Source organism: Mirounga leonina, unplaced genomic scaffold (genome assembly GCF_011800145.1).
Source record: "Mirounga leonina isolate KUSES-001 unplaced genomic scaffold, KU_Mleo_1.0 Mir_176, whole genome shotgun sequence".
In the NCBI taxonomy this organism is placed as follows: Eukaryota; Metazoa; Chordata; class Mammalia; order Carnivora; family Phocidae; genus Mirounga; species Mirounga leonina.
The window spans coordinates 17,362,181-17,382,644 of NW_023270454.1; the positions used below are offsets into that span (position 1 = coordinate 17,362,181).

Sequence of the window (20,464 nt, forward strand, 5' to 3'; positions counted from 1 at the left end):
ATCTCAAAGTACAATTTTTTATGAAACAATTGGAGAAACGGAAAATAAACGATATGTGATTTTAAGCAATCATATATTTTAGATGTGATGATAGCCTTTAAAAGAATTCTTATCTTTTAGAGATACATAATGAAATATATAACTGTACAAGAGCTAAAAAGGGTAAAAACAGATTTTATTCAGGACTACTGCAAAAGGGAAAAAAAAATCTTAATACAGAATGTGGCTCAATTCCCAATACAATAAGAAACACTGGGAATTTATAGCCAAGGAGAAGGGGTTGGGGGTGTTGAGTGGATGGAAAATTACTAAGAGGAAACATCTGGGGTAAGGGGGATTCTGGCTAAACAGATCTAACAGAGTTCTTGCTGAAGGCAGCCCAGGGTGATAGGATATCACCAGGAGGATGGTGGGGGATGAGGAACCCAAGGGTGTTAAGGGTACAGGATTCTGGCTAAGCCAATTTGACCAAGATCATTGCCAAAACGGAGCAATATAAAAACAGACTCGTAAGACCAAAGTTGCGACCCAGTTGGGAAGAGAATCCAGATGAGCCTGACTAAAGTTTGATCAAGGTGAGACTCTATCAGTATAATATCTATCTAAAATTATATGATGCTTCAGATGTATTTCAAAATAATAGAAAGTATATCTATCTAAAATGATATGATGCTTCAGATGTATTTCAAAATAATAGAAAGAAGATGAAACAAAATTAGCCATGAACTGATAATTATTTAAGTGTTGAGAACAAAAAGGTACATAATCTCTTCCCTGTACCTTTGGATATGTTCTAAATTTTCTATAATAAAAGATACTTTTTAAAGAAATGCTTATAAATAAAATCACTTATATGAGATAAACATTAACAAAAAATTACATCCTTTACTTCTCAAACTGAATATATTACTACTAGAAGTGTCAGATTAACTTTAGTTTATATTCCATTAAGTATAGCTGCTTTACATTTATATTTGACCCATTACATGACATTAAACTTTGTCAATTCTCCTCCCTGAGCAAAAGCATCAGGGGGAAAAAAAAAAGTAGCAAAGCTTTCAAGAAAGACAATCAATTCAAGCTACATAGTTAGCTGCAAAGTTACTGCAGCACAAAAGAAAGAGGACGTGGAAATTCTTCAGAAATGACAAGCCAGAAAATAAACTGAAAAAACACAGAATGCTTTTGCAATATTCATACTTCACAAACATAAAATGTTATAGTTCTCAACATGGCTATCTGGTTACCCAAATAATGTATCTTAAGATTAAAAACACGAAGAAGAGTTTCTTTCATAAATATCATACAATGATCATTTTTCAAAATCAGAACCAAAAAATACAAAAAAAAAGAAAGAAAGAAAGAAAGAACCAAAATGGCCAATATTTTTAATGTCTAAGCAATTCCTTCGCCAAGAAATTTGTCAAGGGTTGGGGCGCCTGGGTAGCTCAGTTGTTAAGCGTCTGCCTTCAGCTCAGGTCATGATCCCAGGGTCCTGGGCTTGAGCCCCACATCGGGCTCCCTGCTTGGTGGGGAGCCTGCTTCTCCCTCAACCACTCCCCCTGCTTGTGTTCCCTCTCTCACTGTGTCTCTCTCTGTCAAATAAATAAAATATTTAAGAAAATAAAATAAAATAGTCACATAATTATTTTAAGGCCATGGTAAGAAAGTACTGGTTCTGGGGTGCCTGGGTGGCTCAGTTGTTAAGCATCTGCCTTCGGCTCAGGACATGGTCCCAGGGTTCTGGGATCGAGTCCCACATCGGGCTCCCTTCTCAGCGGGAAGCCTGCTTCTCCCTCTCCCACTCCCCCTGCTTGTGTTCCCTCTCTCGCTGTCTCTCTCTATCAAAAAATAAATAAAATCTTAAAAAAAAAAAAAGAAATTTGTCAAGGGCTGCCTGGGTAGCAGAGTCAATTAAGCATCCGACTCTTAGTTGTCCTGAGATTGAGCCCCACATTGGACTCCACAGTCAGCACAGAGTCTGCTTGAGATTCTTTCCCTCTCCCTCTGCCCCTCCCCCCCAGTCATGTTTTCTCTCTCTCTAAAATACATAAATCTTAAAAAAAAAAAGAAATTTGTCAAATATCCTCATGCATGTACACAAACTGGTACAAAGATGGAGTAAAAGACTATTTTAAGAGTTCTAAGTTTTAGGGTGCCTGGGTGGCTCAGTTGGTTAAGCGACTGCCTTCGGCTCAGGTCATGATCCTGGAGTCCCTGGATTGAGTCCCCCATCGGGCTCCCTGCTCGGCAGGGAGTCTGCTTCTCCCTCTGACCCTCCCCACTCTCATGTGCTCTCTCTCATTCTCTCTCTCTCAAATAAATAAATAAAATCTTAAAAAAAAAATGAGTTCTAAGTTTTAGAAATATTGAAATGCAAATATAACAATATTTACATTAAGTGTAAATACACTAAAATATTCCATTTAAAAGATAAACACTATCTCATTGGATGTTTAAAAGCCAACTATGTAATTATGAGAATACCAGCTAAAACATACCAATGCAGAAAGGCTGAGAGTAAAAGGATTGAAAAAAATAGAGCATGCAATCCCTAATCCAAAGAAAACTGGGGAGCTATATTGATATCAAAGGGCATTTTAAAGAAAACAGTATAATTGGAAATAAAGAGAGTCACTTAAAAGTAAAAGTAAGGTGGTTCAATTCACCAGGAAGAAATGACCTAATAACATGAAATCAAAGTATAAGCAAAAATTAACAGAATGACAAAAAGTGGTAGTAGATAAATCTACAAATACAGTGAAAAATTTTAATGCATTGCTATCACCTGATAGAAACAAACAGGGAGAAAAACCAGTAGGAAAACAAGAGATTTCAACACTAGAGTACCAAACTTTATGTGATGGACATAGAGGAAAAACATTAACCAAAAGCTTCACATTACTCTTCCATAGCATAGGGGGAACACTGACAAAAAACAGACTTTTTCCTAGGCCACAGTGCAAGTTTCAAAAAATTTCAACACGTCAATATTACACGATGTATATTCTTTGACAACAATGCAATAATGTTCTAAATCAACTTGAAACAACCAGAAATTCCTCATATGTTTGGAAATTATTTTTAATTATTTTAAGTCAACTTGAAACAACCAGAAATTCCTCTTATGTTTGGATATCTGTAAGTCAAAACAGATATCATTATGGAACTTAGAAATTATTTTTAATTTGTGATAAAAATAAAGGCCTATGACATGAAGATAAAAACAGTATTGGGAGGGACATTCACATAAATGTATTCACCTGAAAAGAAGCTTAAAATTAAGAAGCTAACCTTTCATTTCAATTAGTTAGAGGAAAAAAAAATACAGCAAAATAAGCCCAAAGAACGTAGAACAAAATGTGATCAGAAACTAATGAAGTAGAAAACAAATACAAATTAAAAAAAAAACACACAAAGCAACGCTAGTCCATTGGAAAGACTGATTGATAAATCTACAGTGATATTGATTAATAAGGTGAACAGCAAAGAAGATAAGGAAGGGGAAAAGGAGGGAAGGAGAAGACAATGAGAGCACAAATTACCACTATCAGGAAGAAAAAGAAGACAAGACTACGGTAACTGCAGGCATTCAAATGACTTTACACCAATACAATTTTTAAGTAAAAAGGTAAATTTTGAAAAAAATACAGTTTATCAAACAGATCTAGAAACAAACAGAAAATCAGAATAGTGCTATAACTATTAAAGAATTCGAAATATAATTTAAAACCTTCCTACAAAGAAAATTCTAAGCCTGGAGTTTCACTGGCAAATTCTACTAAAATTTAGGAAGAAAAAAATAATGCCAGCCTTTTATTAACCACTCCAGAGACTAGAAAAAGAAGGCATTATCTACAACTCACTTTATGAGAGGAATATAACCTTGATACCAAAATGAGAACAGAATGACAAAGGAAAGCTACCAGCAATCCGTTATGAACAGATGTAAAAACCCTAAACAAAAGTAAACCAAACCCAGCAATTTATATATAAAAGAAAAACCTAAAACAATACACTACTACATCAATGATCAAACTGAGTTTATACAAGGAATGCAAGTTGGCTTAAGCACCTGAAAATCAACTGTTTATTAACAGAAACAAAGGAGATATAAATCAAATGATCATTGCAAAAAATGGAAGGAAAATGATAAATTCAACAACCATTAATGATTTTAAATTATATATTCTTAAATCAACCAGGAATGGATGTAAACCTGTTTAATCTGATAAAAGATAACACAAAATCTCAGATTAACATTGAATACTGAATGGTGAAACTTCAGGATCAGAAAAAGACAAAAAATGCCGGCAATCACCATTTCCATTCAACTGTTTACTAGAGGACCTAGCCAGTGCAGTTAAGCAAGAGGGGAAAGGGTAGGGAAAACTATAAAGACTAGGAAGAAACAAAATGGTCACTATTTGCCAATGATACGACTATATACTTAAAAGACATCACAAATAGGTCATTATAATTAGGGTTATGCAAGGTTGATGAATTTTAAAAAATCAATATTCAAAAGCTGTATTTCAAAATATGCCAGCAGATAGAATATTAAATTTAAAGATAAAAATAGCATTAAATACCAATAGCATTATAAAAATAACCTAGGAATGAGTGTAACAAATAATGAAGACAAATAATGACTAAAACTTTATTGGAAGACATTTAAAAAGACTCAAGTATATAGAGGAGCATACCATGTTCAAGAATTAGATTCAAACTGAACTACAGACTCAATTAAATGCCAATCAAAAACCTGAAAGAAGACTTTACCTCTGTTTTGACCTTAGTCTGTACTTTCTAACTGATTAAGTTCTTCTTTCCAGCTTAGGCAACCAACCCAATGGGCAAAGCATCCTGTAATGGGAACTCAAACTACCCCTCAAGCAATAATAACTGCCCTGACACCAGCAAGACCCCACATTTTTTTTTTACATGTGTGATATACATATATTTATTTTAAATGTTTGTTTTCTTTTTTTTTTTTATTCTTATGTTAATCCCCATACATTACATCATTAGTTTTAGATGAAGTGTTCCATGATTCATTGTTTGTGCACAACACCCAGTGCTCCATGCAGAATGTGCCCTCCTCAATACCCACCACCAGGCTAACCCATCCTCTCACCCCCCTCCGCTCTAGAACCCTCAGTTTGTTTTTCAGAGTCTATCGTCTCTCATGGTTCGTCTACCCCTCCGATTTCCCCCGCTTCATTCTTCCCCTCCCGCTACCTTCTTCTTCTTCTTTTTTTTTTCTTAACATATATTGCATTATTTGTTTCAGAGGTACAGATCTGAGATTCAACAGTCTTGCACAATTCACAGCGCTTACCAGAGCACACACCCTCCCCAGTGTCCATCACCCAGTCACCCCATCCCTCCCACCCCACCCCCCACTCCAACAACACTCAGTTTGTTTCCTGCGATTAAGAATTCCTCCTATCAGTGAGATCATATGATACATGTCTTTCTCTGTTTGACTTATTTCACTCAACATAATACCCTCCAGTTCCATCCACGTCGTTGCAAATGGCAAGATCTCATTCCTTTTGATGGCTGCATAATATTCCATTGTGTATATATATACCACAGACCCCACATTTTTTTACACCAAGACAATGATCAACCTGACTGACCTTTACGGCACATGTTGCACGGCCCCATCAACCTTTGTCCCACATTCTCCTTATATAAACCTAGGAGTATTTTCTGCATTTTGGAGACAGTCTTTGAAACGTTAGTCCACTATCCTCCTGGCATTGGCCTCATTGAAATAAACTCCCTTCTTGTTTCAACCATCACTTGTCTCACTGCCTTCGAATTTTGTCAGTGGGGAGTGGCCAAACCTGGTCTGTTTGGGACCCCGGGAGCCAGGTGCTCTTGCATCCCTGGGCTCTAGTTACAAACCCAACAGGCTTTTTTATGACAAATGACACTAAAATTTACATAGAAATAAAGGCCCTAAAATAATCAAGACAATCTTAAAGATAAAGTGAGAGGACTTGCTTTACCAGATACTGAGACTGTTTTCATCACAGTAACATTATAAACAGAATGCCTCTGGCATACAGCTAAAATAAATAAACAAACCAGTCACACAGAATAAAGAGTCAAGAAATAGATCCTCCTACATATGCGCCTTGATATACAGCAGAGGTTACATTATAGAAGAGTGAATAAAAAATGATTTTCTTAGTAATTGGCATTAGGACAACTGGCTATCTACATGGAAAAAAATTAAATACACCTTAATCCATTCACCTACACATACATACACATACACACACACACACACATACACACACCACTCAGGTAATTATAGACCTGAAGCTCAAATATAGTTCTATAGTGAAAGGCAAATATAGCTCTTACAAAATAATACAGGAAAATATATTCATGATCTCAGGGTAGGGAAATTTTTCTTAAGACACAAAAATCATTAGCCATAAAGCAAAAGATTAATACACAGGACCATATTACAAGTAAGAATATTCGTTCATAATTTGTCCATTAGGAGAATGCTACAGACTGAATGTTTGTATCCCACCAAATTTTTACATTGAAAGTTAATCCCCAATGTGATGGTATTTGAAGGTGGGACCTTTGGGAGGTTATTAGGTCATGAGGGTGGTCAGGAATGGGATTAGTGCCCTTTCAAAGAGACTCTAGAGAGTTACCTCAAGGACACAGCAAAAAGATGGCAGACTATGAACCAGAAGCAACCCCTCCTTACCAGACCCTGAGTCGGCCAGTGTCTTGCTCTTGGACTTCCCAGCCTCCAAAACTGTAAGAAATAAACTGTGAGCAATACATAAAAATAAAACTGAAAACCATGTTTGTTGAAGTTACCCAGTCTGTAGTATTTTTGTTATAGCAGCCCAAAGAGACTACAACAGAAAATGAAACAAGACCCACAGAACAGAAAATATTTGTAACGATATGACCAACAAAAGCTTTTATATAGAAAATAAAGAACTTTTACAAATCTCTCAGACACATTAACAGAAAAATGGGCAAATGACTTAAATAGGTACCTCAAAAAAATTTTTTAAATAGCCAATTAGAATGAAAAAATGCTCCTCAGTGACCAAGGAAATGCAAATCAAAACCACAATCTGAATCCATTACTTAGCCAATAGATGGACAAAATTAAGTGTGACAATATCAAGAGGTTGGTGAATGTGGAGCAAAGGAAGCTCTCCCGAGTGTAAATGGGAACACCACTATGGAAAATATAACCTATGCTGCAACAAATTCACGCCAAATGAAATTTACGCACATATCCACCAGAAGGAATGCAAAATAATCAAAGTAGCATTGTTTGTAACCACCAAAAACTGCTGATAATTCAAAGATCCATCAGTATTAAAATAAACAGGTAAACTATGGTATATTCATAAAAAAGAATAATATAGTCTAGAGCAACATGGCAACAAACACCTACTGCCTGCAATATAAAAGATTCTTGAAAATCACATTGCATAAACACAAGCAAGAAATACATACCATATAATTCCATTCATTTAATAATCTGTAATTTTCCAAAACAGGCAATGCTAAATTATAATTTTAAGGACGTATACTTAGATCATCAAAAAAAAAAAAAAGTTACAAAGAAAATATTTACCTCTAGGGAAAAGGGTTGTGATTGTTAAGGTACACGCAGGAGGCTTCTGAAGTATAGTAATGCTTTCTTTTCTTTTTTAAAGATTGATTGACTGATTGATTGATTTTAAAGAGAGAGAGGGACAGAGAGAGAGCACATGTGTGTGCACACAGGCCTATGAGAGAGAGGAGAGGCAGAGGGAGAGAATGAAGCAGACTATCCCCTGAGCCCAAGGCAGGCTGAATCTCATGATCCATGAGATCATGACCTGAGCTGAAACTTAAGAGTTGGATGTTCAACCAACTAAGCCACCCAGTAGCCCCAATACTTTATTTTCTTAATCTGGTTATGCTGCAAAAGTCCCTGCTTTGTGATAACTCACTAAGCTGTAAAATTATGCTTTATGCATTTTTCTGGTATATGTTACATTTCACAATTCAAAAGTTTTTGAGTTAGAAATTTATCCTATCTTTAATTCTATTAACATCTAATGTGGATTTATATTTATTTTTTTGCTTCCCTACCCTAAACCACTCTAGTCTAATCTTATTTATAGTCTCAATCAGTTACAGAAAACAAGTTTGTAAGTATGTACATTGACTTTTATTTGTTCTAAGCACAGCTTCTTCCAAGGAATTTCCTCTAAATGACAGTATGTTGGAACTGTTTAAGATCCATAGACTCCCCATGATTTTAAGTATTTACTTCACCATATGATGTTATAGGCTTAGCTCATAACTCCTGAAAGCTTTTTCAAATAGAATTCTTAATTGGACCCACAACACAAAATATGATTTAACCAACTATTTTCTTAACTCTAAGAACAGTTCATAGGTAATGTTCTACATGCACAGGAGAAATGTGATGACTTCACGACATTATGGTGAGACAGGTAGAGTACACACACAAAAATTATTCCTTGACTGAATTTCAGTTAACTTTCTGTGGACTTTTAAAAAAATTGTTTTTTATTTTATTTTTTTAAAGATTTTATTTATTTATTTGACAGAGAGAGAGACAGCGAGAGAGGGAACACAAACAGGGGGAGTGGGAGAAGGAGAAGCAGGCTTCCCACCGAGAAGGGAGCCCAATGTGGGGCTTGATCCCAGGACCCTGGGACCATGTCCTGAGCCAAAGGCAGATGCTTAACGAAGGAGCCACCCAGGCGCCCCTCCAGTGATTTTTTTAAAAGATTTATTTATTATTCTACAGGGAGTATGCACGAGTGTGCATATGTGGGGGGGGGGGGCAGAGGGAAAGAATCTCAAGCAGACTCCCACTGAGCGCAGAGCCCAATGCTGGGCTCGATACTGCAACCCTAGGACCATGACCTGAGCCGAAACCAAGAGTCGGACACTGAACTGATTGAGCCACCCAGGCGCCCCTCCAATGACCTTTGTGACGATAATCAGTATTTGGCTGGCTTTCCATTGGTATTTTAGGCTATTTTTATCAAGGTATCACTTTATAATACCAAGTTCTTTTTCTTTGTTCATTAGTAACATCTTCAATTACAGCACTTCATAAACTTAGTATGGGTTAGTTTTCCCTAAATGCATTACCTTGCTCTTACACAAACACACAAATTAGGGAAGTCCCTTACTCCAGACATATTAGGTAGGTGAAATAGGTTGCTCTGACTGAAGTGACCTGGAGATACAGGTGCAGAAAATGTTTACAAGGCAGTTGGCAACAGAATACAAAGAGTGTCAAATTTATTAAGAACATGACACTGCTTAGACTAAGTATCACATGAACCTTAGAATTATTTATTTCTAAAAATAATTCTGAGTAGACCATTTGAAAGAGTTTTGACCTTTTTCCAATAGACAGCCGCTAAATGGTAGTGGTAGTATTTTGGGGGGGGGGGTAGTGGTAGTATTTTATTAACTTAATTTTAAGAATTTCTAAAAAACCCTTTACTGAGAAGATTCATGATATAACCATCTCATCATGCCTTTTTTTAAATTTTATTTTATTATGTTATATTAGTCACCATACATTACATCATTAGTATTTGATGTAGTGTTCCATGATTCATTGTTTGTGTATAACACCCAGTGCTCCATGCAGTACGTGCCCTCTTTAATACCCATCACCAGCCTAACCCATCCCCCTACCCCCCTCCCTTCTAGAACCCTCAGTTTGTTTCTCAGAGTCCATAGTCTCTCATGGTTCATCTCCTCCTCCGATTTCCCCCCCTTCATTTTTCCCTTCCTGCTATCTTCTTTTTTTTTTAACATATAATGTATTACTTGTTTCAGAGGTACAGGTCTGTGATTCAACAGTCTTAAACAATTCACAGCGCTTAGCAATGCACATACCCTCCCCAATGTCTATCACCCAGCCACCCCATCCCTCCCACCCCCCACCACTCCAGCAACCCTCAGTTTGTTTCCTGAGATTAAGAATTCCTCATATCAGTGAGATCATATGATGCATGTCTTTGATTGACTTATTTCGCTCAGCATAATACCCTCCAGTTCCATCCACATCGTTGCAAATGGTAAGATTCCATTCCTTTTGATGGCTGCATAATATCCCATTGCATATATATGTATACCACATCTTCTTTATCCATTCATCTGTCGATGGATATCTTGGCTCTTTCCACAGTTTGGCTACAGTGGACATCGCTGCTATAAACACCGAGGTGCACGTACCCCTTCGGATCACTACATTTGTCTCTTTGGGGTAAATACCCAGTAGTGCAATTGCTGGGTTGTATGGTAGCTCTTTTTTCAACTTTTTGAGGAACCTCCATACTGTTTTCCAGAGTGGCTGCACCAGTTTGCATTCCCACCAACAGTGTAGGAGGGGTTCCCCTTTCTCCACATCCCCGCCAACATCTGTCATTTCCTGACTTGTTAATTTTAGCCATTCTGACTGGTGTGAGGTGGTATCTCAATGAGGTTTTGATTTGGATTTCCCTGATGCCGAGCGATGTTGAGCACTTTTTCATGTGTCTGTTGGCCATTTGGATGTCTTCTTTGGAAAAATGTCTGTTCATGTCTTCTGCCCATTTCTTGATTGGATCATTTGTTCTTTGGGTGTTGAGTTTGATAAGTTCTTTATAGATTTTGGATACTAGCCCTTTATCTGATATGTCATTTGCAAATATCTTCTCCCATTCTGTCAGCTGTCTTTTGGTTTTGACTGTTTCTTTTGCTCTGCAAAAGCTTTTTATCTTGATGAAGTCCCAACAGTTCATTTTTGCCCTTGCTTTCCTTGCCTTTGGTGATGTTTCTAGAAAGAAGCTGCTGCAGCTGAGGTCGAAGAGGTTGCTGCCTGTGTTCTCCTTTAGGATTTTGATGGACTTCTGTCTCACATTTAGGTCTTTCAACCATTTTGAGTTTATTTTTGTGTGTGGTGTAAGGAACTTCCAGCTCTATCACAAAGCTGTCCTCATCAAGACAGTATGGTACTGGCACAAAAACAGACACATAGATCAATGGAACAGAATAGAGAGCCCAGAAATGGACCCTCCACTCTATGGTCAACTAATCTTCAACAAAGCAGGAAAGAATGTCCAATGGAAAAAAGACAGTCTCTTCAACAAATGGTGTTGAGAACTTCATTATTCTTATTCACAGAAAGCAACCAACTCAGACTTTCTACCCTAGCAACAGTTCAATCACCAAGCACCTAGCATGGTGTCTGGCCCAAAAGGAGCCTAATAATTATTTGCTGAATGGAATATGCATAGAATTGAGTCTTGAATAAAATACCAAAATTATCAGTTATCTATGAGTAGTAGGATTATGAAAGGTTTTCATTTACTACCTTATATTTTTATCATTCACATTTTCTACAACAAACATATTTTGCCTTCATTATTTAAAAGTTTAACTCTTCCCAACTCATTTTTTAAAATAAACTTTATTTTGGACTAATTTTAGATTTACAAAAAGTTGCAGGGGCGCCTGGGTGGCTCAGTCGTTAAGCATCTGCCTTCGGCTCAGGGTCCTGGGATCGAGTCCCACATCGGGCTCCCTGGTCTGCGGGAAGCCTGCTTCTCCCTCTCTACTCTCCCTGCTTGTGTTCCCTCTCTCTCCGTCAAATAAATAAATAAAATCTTAAAAAAAAAAAAAATTATAGATTTACAAAAAGTTGCAAAGACAGTATAAAGAGGTCCCAAATACCTCCCACTCAGTTTCCTCAACTGTTAACATTTTAAATTTCCATAGTACATTTGTCTAAACTAAGAAACTGACAATGGTATATTACTATTAAGTAAACTCCAGACCTTTCTAAATTTTACCAATTTTTCTATTAATGTCCTCTTCCTATTCCAGGTTTCAATCCAGTGTATCACAATGTATTTTAACATGTCTCCCTAAACTCCTCTGGCCTATGATAATTTCTCAGTCTTTCCTGATTTTTCATGACCTTGACTGGTTAAGTGTCCTGCAAAATATCCCCCCAGTACAGGTCTATTGTTTCTCTTGTGGTTTTAGTGGAATTATGGGTCTTTGAAAAGAATTATAACAAAGGTGAAGTGTCTTTCCTGTCACATTTTAGGGGTATGTAATATCCACATGACATCACTGGTGATATTAACCTTCACTACCTGGTTACAGCAGTGTCTGCCACATTTCTCCACTGCAAAGTTACTGTTTTCCCCTTCTTTTCCAATTCTATTCTTTGGAAGTAAGTCACTAAGTCTAGCCCTCCATTAAGAGAGAAAGAGGTAGGAAGTAAGCTCCTCTTCCATGAGGGTGGAATATTTAAATTATTTTTTTTAAAGACTTTATTTATTTATTTGAGAGAGTGAGAATGAGAGAGAGAGTGAGAGAGCACGTGAGAGGGGGGAGGGTCAGAGGGAGAAGCAGACCCCTCGCTGAGCAGGGAGCCCGATGCGGGACTTGATCCCGGGACTCCAGGATTATGACCTGAGCCAAAGGCAGTCGCTTAACCAACTGAGCCACCCAGGAGCCCTATTTACATAAATTATTTGGAATTCTTCTACAAGGGAGACTTGTCTCTTTTCCTCCATTTATTTATTCATTTGATCATTTATATCAATGTCTATCATTTACATATTTACATGCTCATTTATATTTATTTTATACTTTAGTTACAATCCAATTGTGCACTATTTATTTTGTTGCTCAAATTGTTCCAGTTTTGGCTATTTGGAGCTCTTTCAGGCTAGTTCCTGTGTTCCTTGGACAATCCCTCATCCTTCTGTTTTTGTTTTTTGTTTTTTTTGACACTTCCTTACTTCTCCTACTACACATAATCTGGGCTCATCTTGTATATTCCCTGCCCAGTTCTACAATCAGCATCTCTCCAGAGAAATCCATTACTAAGTCCTAGAGTTAATCATTTAAGACTTTTGTGAACCCAGGATAACCTACCTGAATGTCATGATGTAATCTGAAAGCTGCACAAAGTGTAAATAATTTTAAACTTTGAGCACCCAAGCCAAAATTGCCACAAATGACCCTCATACATAATAGCAACACTTTCACCCTTTCTTTTTAAAAAGCTATCTTATTTTGTTTCAAAAGCTGAGCTGAGTTGGGTGGGTAGAATAGATATTTTGCATTCATTTTGCAGATAAGAAAACTGAGAAATAGAAGTGATGACAATGAGTAATGTCAGGGAGCCAGATATTGATAGAGGCAATATCTTCTATCCCGTGCCTTCTTCCTCTCAGACCACACCACCACTGTGGTGGGCCCCTCTGCAATACAGCTGTAACAATATAGGTACATTCATAGTTCCTGCTACTCCACTGAATATCCTACTGTAGGCTTCCTACGTGTCCAGTTAAACCAAAACTTTTCTCTATATAGCCATATTAATTCAATAAATAAAAAAGGAAAAAATACTCCTAAAAATCATAAAAGATGATTGGCAAATATGTTAAAATAGACTTTTTTTTATAAAACAGCAACTTCTAATGAGCTTCTGCTATGTGCATGCCAGTATATTAGGCATTGTAAGAAGGGAGGATAAAATAAACAGCATATGTGGCTGTCCATGATATACTAACATCCCGTCCTCACAAAGTTTAGAAATAAGGAAAATAAGATTGCTTATCAAGAGTTAAAATATGTAATCAATACATAATGGATCACTCTAAAACTATGTAGGCAGAAAAATAAACGACATACAAGCCAACAAGATTTACTGGGATATTTATACTGAAAGTACAGCTTAATGTAGGAGGAGGGCAGGTTATAAAGAAAAAGGCAAGTAAGGAAAGTCAAGTAAGCAAACACAGTAAAAGCAATACAATTAACTACATAGGAGGGGCCCCTAGCCCAAACCTGAGAAGTCTGGTAAGGTTTTCCAGAGGGAGGGAGGTCTAACGTGAGAAGCAAAGTACAAGTAATAATTGGTATATGGGCAAAGGAAACATGTTCAAAGACCTGGAGATATGACAGCTGGGCACAAGCCCAACCCTAACATTTACAAGGCCCAGACCAAGAGTACAAAGGAAGACCCATTTGCCATGTGATTAAATATTTAAAAGTTATAAAGCAAGTCAACAAACTATTAAAGAAATATATTCTATCCTCCTACATTAACAAATACACCTTATAATTCCTTGTAAGTTTCAGCTCAGTTTTACAGATCTATAGCCAAGCTGGTGACAATTTGGAAAACACTGCAAAGCATGAAGAAAATTAAAAGCACCCAAATTCCATCACCAAGAGTAAAATCATTATTTTGGTGTATTTCCCTCCAAAGTTGTGTGCACATGTACATATAATATTTTAAGGGACGCCTGGTTGGCTCAGTCGGTTGGGTATCTGCCTTCGGCTCAGGTCATGATCCCCCGCATCAGGCTCCGTGCTCAGCGGGAAGCCTGCTTCTCCCTCTCCCTCTCCTTCTGCCTGCCTGTCTGCCTACTTCTGATCTCTCTCTCTCTCTGTCAAATGAATAGATAAATCTTAAAAAACAATATTTTAAGAGAAATGACTTCACATTATATATATATAAAGATTCTGCCCTTTTAATATAAGCCCTTCCACTCTTAAAGCTTATAATACAAGTCACCTTATTCAGTTACCCAATGTGCATTTTGTAGCTGGCTTATCTTAAAACAGAATTCTAAATGTGGGGTCAAGTGTGTTCTATAGACCCCTGGAGGTCTCCAAGATCTTTTTCAGGGTATTTATAAGGCTGAAACTGTTTATAATAATACCCGCATTATTATTTAAATGATATATATGTATCAGTTTCCTACTGCTAATGTAACAAATTACCACAAACTTTGTGGTTTAAAAGAAAACAAATTTATTCTCTTACAGTTCTGGAAGTCAGAAGTCTAAAATCAAGGTGTCTGCTGGGCTACACTGCTTCTGGAGGCATCATTAATACATAGTATAGACAATTATTTATGATATTCTGGCAGGATTCATTGATGTATTTTAGAGTATTCTGGAGAGATGGACTGTACAGAAGGTTTCAGAAGTCACCAGTGTGTGTGTGTATTTGTTTTTAATTTATTTTTATCTATTTTTTTTTTTTTTTTTTTTTGCTGAGGGTTTGCGATACATTAGATAGCAGTGATTTTAGAATTACCTTTTGGAAAAAAAAAAAAGAATTATCTTTTGGAATTACAACAGAGCTATTTATTTACATTCAGCCAGTTTTCCTTAGGAAATTAAAGAGCCTAACAAAGCCTAAGACTGAATAGAAGCCATTAGAAGGCCTCTTAATGAAAAGTGGAGGTTAAGTGTCCTTTGTGAAAATATTTTATATCTGCCAGAAGATAGAATCCAATATCCAATGGGAAAGGAACACAGAAGAAAACAGAAATAGCTACCATACACTGAGTCCTTACTATGAGTTAGTTACTGTGCTAAAGATTCTATATACATTATTTATGTATTAAAATCTCTACACACACTTAATTCTCAAAGCAATCATTTAGCGAGTACTACTACTCTTTAAAGAGGAAAAAAACAAAGGCATAGAGAAGCTAAGTGACTTGCAGAGGTAGTAACTGGCAGAGCCAGGATGTAAATTCAGGTCTACAATTTAAAAGCCACTAAACATAACAGATCTTCTTTCAACACACATGCCAAAATGCTATCAGTACTTTCCAATGATTAACTCCTTATTTTTGTTGGTATACTAAAAAGATACAGGGGCGCCTGGGTGGCTCAGTTGGTTAAGGACTGCCTTCAGCTCAGGTCATGATCCCAGGGTCCTGGATCGAGCCCCGCATTGGGCTCCCTGCTCAGCGGGGAGCCTGCTTCTCCCTCTTCTGCTCCCGCTGCTTGTGCTCTCTCTCTCTCTGTCAAATAAGTAAATAAAATCTTAAAAAAAAAAAAAAGACACGGAGTCATGAAAGAATATTTAATACACAACTAACTGCTTGTCCTACTGTCCACTTAAATGCTCCCCAGATATTAAGCAGACACAGAAACGAGCTCTTCCCTCTGACATCTGCATCTGCCCTAGGCCATGAGGGTAGATCTAATCTGAGGCCCCCATTTCTTCTAGGATGTTACCCTTCCAATCGCTGTTAACAGGACCATATTAGCTATGCTGAAAGAAAGGATATCACTATCTTACAAAAGAACATTTACCCTCTCACAACATAATACATTTTCCTATTGCTGGGACTTCATGTATTATCTCCCCTTCTAGAACACTCTGCAGTTCTAAAGGGGTATCAAAATAATATCCTTTTTCTTCGAAGTGTAACATCTAAAATCTGTACCACCCAATTTAACACTTACATAGTTCACTGTCAACTGCTGTTCCACATTTTGTACCTTCAACTAGACTACCTTCAAGGACAGAATCTATATGGAAAACACCAACGGTTGCTTACCCTACAGTACTCCAATTTCTTCCTTGCTAACAGAATTTTAATTTTGTTTGATTGGAATTGTGCCTAATTTTAAGGAACAAATTATGATTCTTCTAACCAGTCAGTAATCCCATTCCTCTTCGTCAGTGATCAGTGTAGGTATGGGCATATGACCCAATTCTAGCCAGTGATATAAGAAAAAGTCTACTGATACTGTTCTAGGAAAAGTATCTTCTCTGGTGAGAAAAAGAGCAACAAAAAATCCTTTTTTGTATTTCTTCATTGGTATTCTCTCCTATTGAAAACCACAAATAAAGACATCATCAACACTTGATGGCAGTGTGGAAAGAAGGAAATAGTTAGGTCCTCCTAGGGGTTTTACTTCCTTGAGTTAATCCTGTATCCCAGGTAAAGGGCCAAGAAACTACTTAAACACAGAAAAATGGGTAGACTATTAAATGTCACCTGATATGAATATTTGTGTTTATCTGGTTTATAACCTCATAATTAAAATTAGGAAAAAATACAGTGATGAAGAGAGCAAATAATTAATAATAGCAAAATACTATATTTTCTTTCTGTATTTATTTATTTTTTTAAATCAAAGAATATCCAAAACTGCCAGGGAGCATACAAGGCAGTAAGAATTTAAAGTGCCAAGATTCTGAAAAAAAGTGAAGCAGGTAAACTCAACAGTCTCAACCACTTTTTGCCCTTGAGTCTTTTCTTAATTCATAAGTATAGAGACTGAGAACCCCAGCAGAAAGTGAAAGGGGGAGCTTTTGGCAATCTTATGCAGTTGAGGAGACAAGATCTGAAGTTCAGAATCACCAATGTGGACTTGAATGGCCCAATATCCTGGAGAAGAGACAGAACAGAACATTCTATGATACTTTTCCCCTAAAAATATTTATGGTTCCTAAATTTTAAGAGCAAGAGGCTGAGAAACTAAGCAAAAAGTGGTTAAGAGACTAAATTGATAAGCAAAGCTGTCCGTAGTCTCAAAATGCAGGGAGATAAAAACTAAATTTCAGCACCCAACAAAGAGAAGGAGTCTTAGTAAACACACAGCTTTCTACTAAAATCCTCAAGGGCTATGTCCTAAAAATAAAGTAAGTCAAAATATAGACTAACTCTTAGAAAGTCTGAAACCATGCTGCAAATTCTCTTGATCTTTAATGGGATCAATGTAATTTGCTCCTAGACTACCTGTCTACCAAGAAAAAAATTAAATATGCTATGGTGAAAATATCATCATCCAGAGTATCTATAATTTTTTGTATACAATATCCAGCATTCAATCAAAAATTACAAAACATACCTGAAGTCAAGGTCAAAAGACTAGAAAAACAAAAGAAAAAACAGGCAACACATACAGACTCACAGGTTTGTATAAGAATATTCAAGTATGGACTTTAAACAAGTGATTAATATGTTCAAAAAAACCAGACAATTTCTCCCAGAATATAGCAATTTATAGGAAATTAATCAAATGGAAATTTGATGGCTGAGAAATAACTGAAATTCAAAACTTGATAGAAAACAATGAGATACCACTACACATCTGTTGTTACAGCTAAAATCCAAACTACTGACAACATCAAATGTGACATATATGTGGAGCAACAGGAACTCTCTTATTCACTGTTGGTGGGAATGCAAATGGTACAATCACTTTAAAAGACAATTTGGCAGTTTCTTATAAAACTAAACATACTCTTACCATATGAGCCAGCTACTACATTCCTTGGTATTTACCCAAAATGAGTTAAAATATCCAAATGAAAAGGAAAAAAAGATTAAAAAAAAAAAAACAAAAAACAGAGAAGTACATAAGAAACACAAGGATCTCAGAGAAAAGATCTAACACATGTAATTGGAGTCCTAAAAGGAGAGGGGAGAGGGCGCCTGGGTGGCTCAGTTGGTTAAGCGACTGCCTTCGGCTCAGGTCATGATCCTGGAGTCCCTGGATCGAGTCCCGCATCGGGCTCCCTGCTCGGCGGGGTGCCTGCTTCTGCCTCTGACCCTCCCCCCTCTCATGTGCTCTCTCTCTCTCATTCTCTCTGTCTCAAATAAATAAATAAAATCTTAAAAAAAAAAAAAAAATCATTAAAAAGAGAGGGGAGAGAGAATGGCAGAAACAACACTTGAGGATTCACCAGTCAGAATTATCCAAAGATTAAAACAAAAAAGAAAAATCAAGTCACAATTCAGGAGGCTCTAATAACCCTACCCAGGATAAATACAAAGAAAACCACACTTAGGCAACCCTGGTTAAGTTTCTAAAAACCAAATCAAAAACAAAGAAAAATAGACAAAAGGGGAAAAAATAAGACTGATAGCTGACTTCTCAACAAAAATAATGGAAAGCAAATGACACAAGAATTGTATCTTTAAAGAGTTCAAAGAAAATGACTATAGGGAATGCCTGGGTGGCTCAGTCAGTTAAGCATCTGCCTTCAGCTCAGGTCATGATCCCAGGGTCCTGGGATCAAGCTCCACATCAGGCTTCCTGCTCTGCAGGGAGCCTGCTTCTCCCTCTCCCTCTGCCTGCCACTCCCCCCCCCTTGGATAGTGTGTTCTCTCTGTGTCAAATAAATAAAATCTTAAAAAGAAAAGAAAAAACAAGAAAATGACTATAGACCTAGAAATATATAACTACAAATATATCCTATAAAAATAAAAGGGAAACAAAAACTTTTACAAACACTGAGTGAACTTATTGTTAGTAGTCAGTAATGAAGGGAAATACTAATGAGAGTTGTTCAGGCAGAAAGATAACTAACCCAGACAGAAACATGAAAATGCAGTACAGAATGAAGAGCAATAGAAAAAGTAAAGATGCAGCTAAATCTAAATAGACACTGACGGAGTGCCTGGGTGGCTCAGTCCATAGAGCGTCTGCCTTTGGCTCAGGTTATGATCCCAGGGTCCTGGGATGGGGCCGTGTTGGGCTCCCTGCTCAGTGGGGAGTCTGCTTCTCCCTCTCTCTCTGTCCCTCCCCCTGGTTGTGTGCAAAGGGTCTCTCTCTTTCAAATAAAATCTTAAAAAATAAATAAATAGACACGGACGTAAAACAACAATAATGTCTTGTGAATATAAAATATACGCAGAATTAAAACAGACAACAACAACAGCACAAAAAGTGGAAGGGAGATAAAATGAGGTAAAATATCCTAAGGTCCTTGCCTTTTCCATGGAGTGGTAAAAGTACTCTTTTATAGAACTAAAAAGTCAAGAGTGCATGTTATAATCTATAGAGTAATGCACCAAACAAAATATAAGACAGTGTGTAACTAACAAAGTACTGAGAAGAATAGAAATAGAGAAAAAGAACAGCCATGACAAACAGAAAACAAATATAAAAACAGCAGATTTGAACTCAAATATATCAGTGATAACATTAAATGTAAATGGACTATATAACATGGTCTACAAGTCAATAAAAGACCAACGTGAAAAGCAAAACTCAAAATATATGATGGCTTTTGGCATAAAGAGAGAAAAATATTTCAATACAACAGAGTATAAAATCCAGAAACAGATCTACAGAAATATATCCACCTGATAGATGATAAAGATGTCACTGCAGTACACAGGAGAATGGAAGGTTTTTTCAATAAATGGTGCTGGATCAACTAGTTACCCAAATGGGAAAAAAATTGAATCTAAATCTTTAATTTACATCACATATAAAAATTAGATGCAAGGGAGATTATAATCTAAATGTGAAAGACACAAAAAATTAAACTTCTAGAAGAAAATCAGCTAATTTCTTCATGACCTTGAGGTATGGGAAGAGATCTTAAGCAGAACACAAAAAAGACAAAAATAAAGGAAAAGATTAACTGGATTTCATTAGAATTGATGGCATCGTCACCAAAAGATTCCATTAAGAAGTAAAAAGGCATCGGGCGCCTGGGTGGCTCAGTTGGTTAAGTGACTGCCTTCGGCTCAGGTCATGATCCTGGAGTCCTGGGATCAAGTCCCGCATCGCACTCCCTGTTCGGCAGGGAGTCTGCTTCTCCCTCTGACCCTCCTCCCTCTCATGCTCTCTGTCTCTCATTCTC

At 36.9% G+C, this 20,464-nt stretch overlaps 1 protein-coding gene across 4 annotated transcripts in view; it reads right to left on the minus strand.

Annotated features, from left to right (window-relative positions):
• Nucleotides 1-20,464, minus strand: part of CLCN3 (chloride voltage-gated channel 3) — a 91,461-nt gene that overhangs the window by 56,490 nt on the left and 14,507 nt on the right. For 2 of the 4 annotated variants that reach the window (XM_035022710.1, XM_035022713.1), the window contains exon 3: nt 6,743-6,793. The exons of the other annotated variants lie outside the window; for them this stretch is intronic. In XM_035022710.1, the coding sequence (XP_034878601.1) occupies nt 6,743-6,793 (51 nt within the window). The remainder of the gene's footprint in view (nt 1-6,742; nt 6,794-20,464) is intronic. 4 annotated transcript variants of the gene reach the window in all.